A 13560-nucleotide genomic window follows, 5' to 3' on the forward strand; every position below is an offset into this window, starting at 1 on the left:
TCTCCACTTTTGCTGTTCTCCTACTGAGTCTGAACAGGAAAGGAGCAAATGGGAACACAAGGTGGTAACAGCAACAGCAAACAAAGACAGCCATCAGTTCCAGTAGGTGACAGTCTATAGCTACTTTCATCAAGCAAACCTCTATAAACAATCCCCCAAACAGCATCACCAAGTCCCCACCCATTCACCCCAGACATCCTAGCACTCAGACGGGCCCCTTTCAGTGCCTATCCACAACCTAAACCCCCTAGTGCCCACCTATCAACCCCAGAAACACCAGCATCTGTTAAATAACCTCATGCCCACTCTGCAAAACTCTCAGACACCATCTAACATCCAGCATCCCCACACTGAAATGCTTAAACCAGGGTGTGTATGAAGGAAATCAGTGACTTTCTCCTCTGTGAGGAATATCCCTGTCATAAACAGATAAGAAAAGTTAATAGCACAGAAGTACTTTATATCTCTTTGACTATAAAGGGTTAACAAGTTCAGTGAGCCTGGCTGTCACCTGACCAGAGAACCAATCAGGAGACAGGATACTTTCAATCTTGAGGGAGGGAAGTTTCTGTGTGTGCTGTTAGTTTTTGGTTGTTGTTCACTCTGGGGGCTCAGAGGGACCAGACGTGCAACCAGGTTTCTCTCCAATCTCCCTGATACAGGTTCTTATAGATTCCAAATAGTGAGTACTAGATAGATAAAGCGAGTTAGGCTTATGTTTGTTTTCTTTATTTGCAAATGTGCATTTGGCTGGAAGGAGTTTAATTGTGTATTTGGCTGAAAGGAGTTCAAATTTTGTATTTTTGCTGAAAGGATTTTAATTTGTATTTGAATACTTAGGCTGGAGGGTATTCCCAGTGCCTATAGCTAAAAAACCTGTACCTATTCCATTTTAAATTTACAAAGATAATTTTTACTGTTTTTCTCTCTTTAATTAAAAGTTTCTTGTTTAAGAACCTGATTGTTTTTTTATTCTGGTGAGACCCCAGGGGACTGGGTCTGGATTCACCAGGGAATTGGTGGGGAGAAAGGAGGGAAGGGGGAGAGAGAGGCTAATTTCTCTCTGTGTGTCAGGATTACTGTCTCTCTCAGGAAGAGTCTGGGAGGGGGAAAGAGAAGGAGGGGGAAGGTGCATTTTCCTCTCTGTTTTAGATTCAAGGAGTTTGAATCACAGTGATCTTCCAGGGTAACCCAGGGAGGGGAAGCCTGGGAGAGGCAACGGTGGGGAAAGGGTTTACTTTCCTTGTGTTAAGATCCAGAGGGTCTGGGTCTTGGGGGTCCCGGGCAAGGTTTGGGGGACCAGAGTGTACCAGGCACTGTAATTCCTGGTTGGTGGCAGCGCTACAGGTTCTAAGCTGGTAATTACGCTTAGAGGAATTCATGCTGGTACCCCATCTTTTGGACGCTAAGGTTCAGAGTGAGGAGTTGTACTATGACAATCACACATGGAGCTGCACATTTATTTGTATTACGGTAGACCCAAAGGCCCAATCAGGACTGAGACCTCATTGTTCTAAGTGTGGTCAAACAGTGAAATGCACTCTCTGTCCCAGGGACCTTACCATGTAATTTAAAACAACAAATAGGTAGCTGTAAATACATATATTTCACATGAAGAAAGCAATGCAATAAGTGGCCCTACTACTCACACTACAGCAGACATCTCCTGTTGCCATGGCTAGGTTATTTTCTGAGTGGCTCAGAAAGCACATAAAATATAGATCACTTCCTCTGACAAGACTACTCAAAATGCCATTTGCTCATTCTCCTGACCATGACGTAAGCTCAGCTAAGAAGAGACATGTGGTGTACTGAAACCTGTTCTGAAAGTGTAAACTTGTAAACTGACATTTTAAATACTCAGGTGGGTTTCCTAGTCCTTTATGAGGCTGTGTGAGAGATCTTGGCCAAGCAACAGTCACATTTACAAACAGCCAGTTTACAAATGTATAGGTGGGGTGAGTTGTGCCTCTCTATTTTAAGCAGAAGCCTGCTTTCTCTGTTTTTAGTTCTTGCGTTAAGGGTCTGGATTTTAAGAAATAAAGTATTGTTACACTGCAACCTTCCAGAATTTTTTATGTATTTTGTGGGTTTTTTAAATCTAATTTCTCTGTGTATATGCCATGAACAAACCAGGAGACAGAACCAATACCATATGACTTGCTATGACAATCACAGACAAAAGACCTAGCTTGAAATTTGAAAATGTAACATACATTTATCACAAAATTCTCCACTCATCCAAATAGCAAGAAATGTTTTAGCATGAAATGTCCCGGGGAATTTTCTATTTTTACTAAAACTGTTTCAGTTTAGCAAATTTAAAAATAGGAATTTTTTCAACAGTGTGGTTAGTCTTTTACTCCAATTTAAATAAGGGCAAGTGTAATATTGAAATTTTTGTACATTTAATATACTAGGAGGAACACAATATTTAGATTTCATATTGGATCTGTAGAGTTACAGTCTTCTTATACTTGTGCATTTATAGTGTGTTTCTAAATCTTTTTATACAAGCATTAGATAAACCAAGTAGTTCTTTACAAAATGCACTTCAAGCATTAGAATTTTATAATTCCAGGCTATCAGGTCTAGAGTATCTCCTGGGATATACCAGGAATAAATAAAATTATTATCATGGATCAGCTTAATTGAATCTATTGTCTACTAAATGTTTTATCTTCATTCTTAAAGCTTTTTTGTTCTTTAGAATATTTTCCTCACTGTTCCTAGTCTAAGAAAAAGATATATTGAGATATATGTGTTTACATTTTCTTTATTTAAATCATTTTCTGGATGAATCATGGTCATTGACTTTTCAGAGTAGAGAAGCTGCTTATCCCTCCATACTTTTTTTGGTTTGTTTAAAGAGAAAAAAAATAAAAATATTGCAACTAATTTAGAGGAAGACAGACATATAGACCTGTTCTTGCAAGTTTATCAATGTGGGCAGACTCATACATCTGCCTGGAGGGAGCCCCACTGATTTCAGTACAGTTTTGTGGAGGCATAGTGGTCTTCCTATGTGGAACAATTGGCAGATTTAGGGCCTAATTCTTTAAAAAAATAATCTAATCTAATCTAGTAAACACAGTGCTTGCAAACAACATTAATAGCACAAATGAAGCCATATATTTGATAACTTTTCTATTAAATATATATTAAAAAGATAACCAAATTCCATACTGATCTCTTCCTAATCTCTGCATTTTCATCCACATCTATATGGAATTTGGTTATCTATTGAATATGATCTTCATACGATTGTCTACAGGTCATTTAATCTCTCATTCTTCAAAATAGAAGGAAATGTAAATCACTGACACCAGATGAAATAAAATATTACTCAGGAGTATTAAGTGTTTGCATTGGAAACAGCTGATAATCATATAGATTTGCAATATAATGTCAAAATCTGCACTTTGAGTCGAGTTAAGTTGAGTTGCAAAATAATTGGTTACTCACTAAAGCTTTTTGCTGTTAAGGAAAGTTGGCTGATAATTTTCCACCTAGACTGTCAACGTGTGTGAGACCAATTGTCATGCATTTTCAATATCAAATTGTGCAACATACATCTTTTTTGTAATGTAATAAATTGTTATTCACCCATCTAAGACTTTTGGCTGTACTTCAAAATTCATGACTATTTCCTATGTGCATACACAAGTAAAAAAAACCTTTAAATTCCAAAATTTAGGATGCTTATTGGATTTGAACTAAACCTTCAACTGTTTTGAGACTCAGACATCACTAAGCGGAGCACAATATTAGGAGTCAAATAGCCTGGAATGAGGTAGATTTCCCATACTTTCTCATGATACTAGTTGTAATCAATGGACCAAATCCTAGGATCCAACAAAACTATGCTTAATACAAGGCCTGGAATGAGGTGGAGAAAAGCCATTTTTCTGCTCCCCTAATCTCAGGGATGACTGCCTAAGAGATGTTCTAAATTATGCCACCTATATTCTTGTCCTAGAGACTGCTTCATCAGTCAGAGATCACTGAGGCATAGAGTGATACCACAACACTCCTTTCTACCATCAGCCATGCCCCAGAATTATCCAGGAATGCCGCAAACCCATGGGAAGATGCAGGTGATGTAGAGACAACTACGATATTTTATGCTCCTAGGGGAAACTTCAATTGCCTTCTAAGATTACTTCTTCATCCCTTTATGCCATTGGCCCAAAAGAGCAGGGAGCTAGGATCTGCCCCCCTAAGATGCAGTATAATAACTTGGAATGTCCATACCCTACTAGACAAAACAAAAAGTGAAAGACCCAAAAGCAGAACAGCAATTGTTGCCCAAGAACTCTCGAGGTACAATATTGACATCGCTGGGCTCAGTGAAACAAGAAGTGCAGATGAAGGCCACTTGAGTGATGAGGGCGGCAGTTACACTTTCTTCTGGAAAGTAAACGTGATAGGTGAATACATGGTGTTAGCTTTGCAATCAAGAACCTTCTAATCAACCACATGACTGAGCTCCCCAGCTGCATCAATGAGTGCCTTATGACCCTCTGCTTCTAACTGGTCAATAAGTCATCTGCCAGTATCATCTGTGCATATGCACAAACACTTGACGCTGAAGAAGAACAGAAAGAATCCTTGTACACTGACCTCGATAAAATTTTTTCATCCATTCCAAAAACAGATATGATAATCTTCTCAGGGGACTTTAACTCAACAGTTGGACGAGATTCTAAATTATGGAGTAGAACCACTGGGAAGGAAGGTGTGGGCAAGACCAGTTCCAATGGCCTCCTTCTACTCAGCAAATGTGCAGAGCACAAATTCATGATCACAAACACAATCTTCAGAGAAAGCAACAAGTACAATACAAATTATTGGCAACACCCTCGCTCAAAACAGTGGCACCTACTAGACTATGTCATTGTACGAACACAGGATCTAAGAGATGTCCAAATCTCCTGTGTCATGAGAGAAGCAAATGATTACTGGACTGACCACTGCCTGGAGAGATCAGTCATGTCCATCAGGATTGCACTGAAACACAGAAAGCAATCTAAAGCACACAGATTGCAATATAACATCCAAACTTCATCCTCAGTGCACCAAGAGAACTTCCAACCACTCATCAGTAAAAAACTGACCATACGCACACCGGAAAATGATAACACAGTGATGAAGAAGACTGGGAAGCCCTAAAACAGACCATCCATGAGGCTTGCGAAGAATCCATTGGCTTTTCTACCTGCCTCCATCAGGACTGATTTGACGACAACATTGAGATTACAGCCCTTTTGAACCAGAAGAAAAAAGCTTTCTGTGACTAGCAAAACCAATCACTATCCAGTCAAAAGCAGAGCTCTTTCCATCAGCTGAAGGCTGAAGTTCAAAGGAGAATCTGAGAAATCTAAAACAAATTGTGGGAGGACAAACCAAAAGAAATCCAAACATTCGCTGACAGACATGACATGCAGAGCTTTTTTTGTGAGACAAAGACTCCATATGGACCATCAGGACCTAGTGCTCATGTAGCCTCACATTTCTGAGATCCAAAGATGAATGTATCCTTCTTAAAGATAACGAAGCCATCAAAAAGAGTTTGAAGGAACACTACCAAAGCTTCTAAATCGAGACTCAACTGTGACTGACAACACCATTGACTCCATCCCTCATCACCCTATCTGGGAAACTCTTGCCAACACATCAACACCTGAGGAGGTCTGCAAACAATTAAACAAATGAAGAACAATAAAACACTAGGTCCCGATGGCATAACAGCTGAAGTACTGAAAGTCGGGGGAGAAAAATTGACTGACAAGCTTCATTTGTTGTTCCTCAAAATCTCGCGCACCAAAGGAATCCCTGCTGACTTACGTAACGCTAACTTAATCACCATTTTCAAAAAGGGAGACAGGGCTGACTGTGGCAACTATCAAGGCATTGCCCTACTCTCCATTGCTGGGAAGTTTCTTTCTAGAATCTGACTGAATCACCTGCTTCCTCTTGCAGAGGAAGTACTTCCAGAATCCTAATGTGTCTTCAGATCATCACAAGGCACCACCAGCATGATTTTTGTGGCCAGGCAGATTCAGGAAAAATGTCAAGAACACCACCACCACTCTGTCAACCGTGAGGTCCTATGGCAAAAACATGTCAAAGTTTGGCTGCCCAAGCAAATTTATTACCATTGTAAGACTCCTCCACAACCAGATGACTGCCTCCATCCTGTGCAGTGGCTCTACCTCTGATCCCTTTGTCATCCGAACTGGCGTAAAACAAAGCTGTGTACTGGCACCATCCTTTTCTCCATTTTCTTAGCAGCTATTTAAACATTAACCCAAGACCATCTACAACAGGGCATTGGCATCCAATATCGGACTGATGGGAACCTTTTCAGCTTTTCTCGTCTCCATGCCAGAAATAAAGAAATATTGGCAGCAATAGCTGAACTCCAGTACAGATGATTGTGCTGTAATTGCACTCTGAAAGGAGGATCTACAAACAGTTGTTAATTCCTTCTCTGATGCTTACAAAATCCTAGGGCTAACTCTGTGCATAGTCAAAACAAAAGTTCTCCCCCAGCCAGTTCCCGTTCAATCATCAGACCCAGCAAGAAAGATCTATATTGACAAGGAAGAACTGTAAAATGTAAATACTTTGCCTATCTTGGCAGCCATCTCTCACAGAAGGCAGACATAGATGTCGAAATTCAGCACAGAATCTGCTTCACGAGCCTTGCCTTTGGCAGACTGTCTCTCCAGGTGTTCAACAACCAGAACATCAGAGCACATACTAGACTTCTAGTTTATAAAGTGATGGTAATCCCAACTCTCCTTAACATTCCAGTGAGACTTGAGTGCCCTATAGAAAACATCTGAAAAATCTGGAATGCAAGTACCATCTTTGGAAGATCCTCAACATACAGTGGGAGTATCATTGAACTAATGTCAGTGTCCTCACAAAGGCCAACATCTTCCATGCTGAAGCCCTGATTATCCAGAATCAACTGAGATGGAGTAGGTACTGTGTGCACATGCCTGATATATGCTTATGAAAACAACTGCTGTATGCCCAACTCACCAAAGGAGAAAGGAAATGGGGAGGCCAAGAGAAACACTTAAAGACACCCTCAAGATAAACATCAATAGGTATTAAGTATCAGGAGGTAGCCGTGTTAGTCTGGATCTGTAAAAGCAGCAAAGAATCCTGTGGCACCTCATAGACTAACACACGTTTTGAAGCATGAGCTTTTGTGGATGAATACCCACTTTGTCAGATGCACCCACTTCATCTGACGAAGTGGGTATTCACCCACGAAAGCTCATGCTCCAAAACATCTGTTAGTCTATAAGGTGCCACAGGATTCTTTGCTGTTTTCATCAATAGGTATTGATTGCATTGACACCACACTCTGGGAGATAGCAGCTCAGGATAGGGATAACTGGCAAAGACTTCAGAGAGAGAACGTCTGCTTTTGAGGAAAATCACCTTGCCCTGGTCACAGAAAACTGCCAGAAAAGAAAGGAGACAACTGTCACACAGCAATCGTGGCCCAATCCTGTCTTCCAACACCACCTGCAACATCTGCCAATGAGCCTATGGATCAAGGATTTTCCCACAGTCAAAAAAGGATATATGAAAAATAAAACCTGTGAAAGATCATCCTCAGCCTTGAGGGATCACCAATGATTATGATGAGTCAAAGAAGAATTACTGTGCCTATATAGAAATAAGCATTTTATGGTTAGTTGCTCTCCTCCTGGATGAAAGCATGAGAGTCTATATTTTAGATATAACTGTAGCTGTACATTGAGCAGATAGTACATCTTCTCTCTAACTCTGAAAGATACACAGTATAAGAAAGAAAGAAAGAAAGAAAGAGTTATTGTTGCTGTGTTGATCACAATCACAAAACCAATGATATACCTGAGATGCATAAATGATAGGTTCATCCTCTGAGTAGATGCCTCAACTCCCTCATAGATTTCCAACAGAACTTCAACAACCACCGTCAATCCATTAAACTTTCTCTAGAAGATTCTCACACTAGCATCCTCTTCCTGGATACCGCAATGAGCTTCAACAATGGAATCATGCAGACAACTATATACAAGAAACCTGCAGATCACCACATCTACCTTTATATATCTAGTAACGACCCCAAACACACCAAGAAATCAGTTATCTACAGTCTGGCACTCAGATAACACAGAATGCTCTGAGGAGAAATTCTGGGGGATAAACCTTAACACACTTAAAACCTACTTCACCAAACTAAGACACTCCCCCAGAGAGGTTGATAGCATCATGGAATGGGCCACCCATATACCCCAAGAGAACCTTTTCCAATATGGCAATAAACACTCCTCTGACCACACACCCTAATTGTCACCTTCCACCCCACACTGAAACGCATACTGTGGATCATTAAACAACTAAAACCCATAATTGATGGGGACCAAATCCTGAACTAAATCTTTCCTGAATCCCCTCTTTTGGCCTTCAAACAACCCCTCAGCCTCTCCAAGCTCATCATCAGAAACAAGTTCGCCACAGACCAGGACAAACCAACTTGAAGTGGTACCAGACCTTGCCATAACAATAGATGCAAAACCCGAAGACGTATCTTCACTGCTACAATGATCAGTACACCCCACGACACATCTTTTGAGACCCAGAATTCCTACAAATACACATGTGGTGTATCTCATCCAGTGCACTGAATGCTCCAGTCATAACTATGTGGGTGAAACCAGACAATCACTATACTTTTGAATGAACTCACACAGAAAAATGATAAAAGACAAAAGCACCATATTACCTGTAGGTGAACATTTTTCAAAGAACAATCACTCTATATCTGACCTCTCAGTCCTTATTCTTAAAGGAAATATATACAACACTTTCAAAGATGAGCCTCAGAACTTAAATTCAGAACCTTGCTTGATACTAAAAAACATGGACTGAATAGACACACTGGATTTATGGCTTATTACAACAATGTATAATCCAGTAACTGCTGCGCCACATCCCCAGTCTCTTTCCCTCCCCCGCCCCGACCCTTCCTTTTCCATCTATGACTGGAAGAGTATTAACTGGGCACTTCACCTTGAATGGTCCCTTGAAATATGTATTAATTAGTTATGCTAAACTAGGGTGACCAGACAGCAAATGTGAAAAATCGGGATGAGGTAGAGGGTAATAGGAGCCTATGTAAGAAAAAAACCCAAAAATCGGGACATTTGGTCATCCTATGCTAAACAATCTGTTCTGCTTTGTATTTAGCTGTGACACACTGAGTACATTTAGCAGACCTGAAGAACTCTATTTAAACTTGAAAGCTTGCCTCACTCACGAACAGAAGTTGGTCCAGTGAAAGATATTACCTCACCCATCTTGATTCTAGTATACAAATAAGCCATGCAAGTTTTCAGTTAAGGAGCAATAGGATATCAATTTATAACCCAAGTTCTATACCATAGATTTATAAAACTTCTTGGGATCTGCCATTTTAAATTTCTAGATTTTTACTATCTTTAGCATAAGGAGTTTAGGATATACTTCTTGTCCATAGGAGTCATACGCAACACGAACCTATTGCATTCCACTGTTTACAATTCAAAACGTAGTTATGTTTCAGTAAACTGTGTCAGCTATCTTAGAGATTTAATCGGCAATAGCTAAGCCGAACGGATGCATAATTGATTTTCAGGAAATTTAGATTTCATTCTTCTTTGGTCTTTCATATTTATAATAAATACTTCACTTCAAAAACCTTAATGCATTTTCTCAATACCATTTCATATTAATAACAAGTAATAAATTTTTCAAAAATGGATTAAAACAATTTAATTTCTCTCTTGTTTTCAATAAACAGAAATGTTTAAAAGTTACTGAAGTCAAATGGAGTTTCAAATAGTATGTTAACCTCTCTCCACATAATTAAAATTAAAAACTTACATTAACATTGATCTCACATTTCGAGCCAGTCCATCCTGTTTCACAGGAGCATTGATACCCAGCTACAAAGTCTACACATCTGAAACACAAAACACAATTGTAAAGATCATCATTCATAGTTCTAACTCCAGCACCAGACATAACATTCTATTGTACCTACATATTTACTAATCACGTGGGGATCTGATCCAACTCCTACTGAATCAATAGGATTTTTTCTGTTAATCTTAATGGACTTTGGATGAGGTATATTATGCAGGCTGAAGGGATTTTTATAGGGCAGACATGCTGCTAATAAAAGAAAGACTTTTCATTTTGACCTGTTGGTATGTTATAACTGAAGAGTTGCTTTTAAGTGTTTTAAAGTCTAATTAATCCACATTTATTGAAAATTGCTTATGCTAATGAACACAAATGAAAGAAGAACTCAGATAACATACCAGTATATTACATTATCTTAAACAGGCAACATCTGTCATCCTTAACTGTGCTTGTACTCTTACTTTATGGGAAGAACATAATTAAAACTATCTTTATCTACGTTCCCTTGTCAGTAAATCTTAAATATTGCAAGTTAAGTACATTTTCTTGGAGATAATAATAGTAAAATAAAAATAGGCACCTTCCATGAAGACAAGGCTCTGGCAAACATTCATCAAGATCAGTCTCACAGTTTATTCCAATAAAGTCTCTCTTACAGTGACATTTATAGAAGTTTATATCATCAATGCAACTTCCATCATTGAGACAGGGTGCTGATATACATTCATCTATATTTACTTCACATCTGTTGCCTGCATAAAAGCACAACAGTGATGACTGCAACTTTCAACTGTAAACAACAACAAACAACAACAACACTCCAAACCCAATAAAAATAATTAAGGTTTACTTGTTTATATTAGAAATTCCAAATGTTATATTGCACATTTCCCTATGTTGTTCATGTATTACCTTATTGTAGTCACATGTATAGATTATTCCAATATGATATTCTTTATTGATGTACAAGAAGAATATGTAGATTACAATATATTCCACAGTTAGCATCTGTAGTTTTGTTATAGCATAAAGTAACAGAGCTGAATTGCAGACAGATTGAATGTGTATCATGAGGACAATTTTATGGTGTATCAGAAAGAAGAATTAAATGTACCAGTATGTATTTTTGGTGTTACTGTATGTACCAGTATGTATTTTTGGTGTTACTGGGCTGAATGGTAAAAGCAGTAGATGAGGCAGGTTAACACAGTGTGTTTGTGATATGAGACAGTCTAAGGATTAGTTGAGGAGAGTAACAGAACTGTGATTGTGATATGAGATCCCAATGTGAGTTATTAACAGGGCCAGATTAATCTTTTGTGGGCCCTGATGCCAAACATATTTGTGGGCCTCTATGTAGTCATTGTGGTCTCCGAGTGTGGTCCTGGTGTGGCAGTGCCATTCATGCCATAGTATACTTGATACCGAATCTCAGAGACATTTTTTGATCACACATGACTACACGACTACATGCATTGACATACACAGTTCCCTCAGCCCCCAGATTTTTCTCATTGAGCTTTACACCTACGTGAGTTTACCAGTGCCCACAGTGAGTAAAACTTTCATAGTGATCAGGGAAACTCCCCACAGATTTATCTCCTTCCTCATTCAGACCTTCTATAGCCATGTCTCCAGTACCTCCCTATTTCACCAGTCACAATATGTGGTCCTACTCTCAGCTCAAAGTTCCAAAGCCAGCAGATACTTGATCAAGTCTGACAAATTCCTCCTTCAGCACCCATTCTGCCATTTGAGCAAGCCACTTACAAACACCATTTCCCCAAAGTGAGGACTTAGCCCATGGGAATTTGAAGACACCAGCCTTTCTCCCTCTGCTCCCATCTACATGCTAGTCTACTACCTGATCACTACCACATCTCCCCATGCTTGTTTCCTTTCTACTTTGGACAGGTTCCCCAACCAGATGAGGCTATTCTCCTGCTGCTTCCTCTTTCTTTGCTTCCCTTGACATTCCTTTCCTACTGGTGGCCTCTGTTCCTTGAGGTTAATTCCAGTTTCTTTATCTGCTCTAGCTTAATGGCCCCCAGCAGTCACAGAGGCACCTGCAGCTTCTCTGGCTATAGCCATGAGGCCAACTGGCAGAGGCCAGCCTTAGATAGCTGCAGCTATTAGTCAAGGAAGAGGTGGCAATTCCAAGGCTGAGCATGCTTGAACCTTGCAATGGTGGCTCTGGGGAGTCTAAATCCTCAGGGCTGACACAAGGCAACTGCAGACTCTGCAGTTAAGCACTTTCCTCCTCGAGGCCATGACTTTAAGTATCTGAGATGCCCATCACATGCAGCTGAGGCCACCAATTTCCACACAACCCTCAACTAGCACAAAGTCATGCAGAAAGTGCAGCCTGAATGATTTTGGAGGCTGGGATGCCAGGAGTTTCCCATCCCTGAGCAGCAGCTCTGCAACAACCTCACATGGTCCCCCTCCACTGTGGGACCAGGACCCTGTAAAGACAGTGGAGTTACCCTGTGTATAACCAGTTCTGTCCAAAGCCTGTTGAAGTGAGTGGGAGTCTTTTCATTATATTTAATGGGCTGTGTATAGAATCAAAGGACCCCATTCTAGACTCTAGGTACAAAGTGCATTCTATGTGGCACTGGTTTACTATGGTAACAGTAAGGTCTCACATTACCTAGTGAATAAGCAACACCTCCTACAGAACCTAACTTTTTCTGAGTGGCTTCCCACTCAATTACTAAATGTAAACCTGCTTCACTTACAAGAGCTGAAAATATCAGGTAGCATGGTCACAAAAGCAAGGCACTTCTGAATTCAGTAGGAATTTTGGATGTGCACAGAACACAGACAGGACTGGTTCCCGCATGCTTACAGAACTCCAGTAAAGTGGATCAATTTTCAGCTTGTGAGACTGGAGGATATCTGGATCCATATTATAAGACTGTCCTACATAAATGAGAAAAAGCTGAAGTGCCTTTGTTATTTTTTGTTTCACTCTTTGTTTCTAGAGGAATTCGTCAATGCAATATTACTGTCTTCCTTTTAAACAAACAAAACTAAAAAAATTGGTAATGGCTGTTGAAAATAGCAATTCCAGTCCTAGTTAGCACTGGGGAGATGACAACATTTCTTCTCAATTTTATCCTACTTTTTCTACAAGTTACAGTAGATCAGCATATTTGATTTGGGAGAAATGAAATAGCAGCAGCCTAAACTGAGCTTGATCACTCCTGAATTTTGAGAATGTTCAAATCTGGAAGGCAGGTTACCTAGATTCCCTTTCTGAATACTAGATAAATCTGGAACGGAAAAGCCGATTTCTGCTTCCATGGCTCTGACGTGGAAATCCTCCTACGTGCCTGGTACTGTATCTAAAGCTGCCCAGGTCCTCTAGTAGAGCCTTCCCTCCCATACTTATCATTTTAACTTCTGATGGGATCCACAGACCTCCCCTGCTAGGCTTCTGTCATAAACAGATAAGTAAAAGTTAATAGAACAGAAGTACTTCATATCTCTTTTGACTGTAAAGGGTTAACAAGTTCAGTGAGCCTGGCTGTCACCTGACCAGAGGACCAATCAGGGGACAGGATACTTTCAAATCTTGAG

At 39.9% G+C, this 13560-nt stretch overlaps 1 protein-coding gene across 1 annotated transcript in view; it reads right to left on the minus strand.

Annotated features, from left to right (window-relative positions):
• LOC142046537 (uncharacterized) overlaps positions 1-13560 on the minus strand; it is a 143157-nt gene that overhangs the window by 25667 nt on the left and 103930 nt on the right. Inside the window, exons 5-6 of the mRNA XM_075063506.1 lie at positions 10556-10727; positions 9934-10012 (exon numbers count right to left, since the gene is read on the minus strand). Of these exons, the coding sequence (XP_074919607.1) occupies positions 9934-10012; positions 10556-10727 (251 nt within the window). The remainder of the gene's footprint in view (positions 1-9933; positions 10013-10555; positions 10728-13560) is intronic.

The sequence above is a fragment of the Chelonoidis abingdonii genome, chromosome 3 (genome assembly GCF_003597395.2).
Source record: "Chelonoidis abingdonii isolate Lonesome George chromosome 3, CheloAbing_2.0, whole genome shotgun sequence".
NCBI lineage: Eukaryota > Metazoa > Chordata > Testudines > Testudinidae > Chelonoidis > Chelonoidis abingdonii.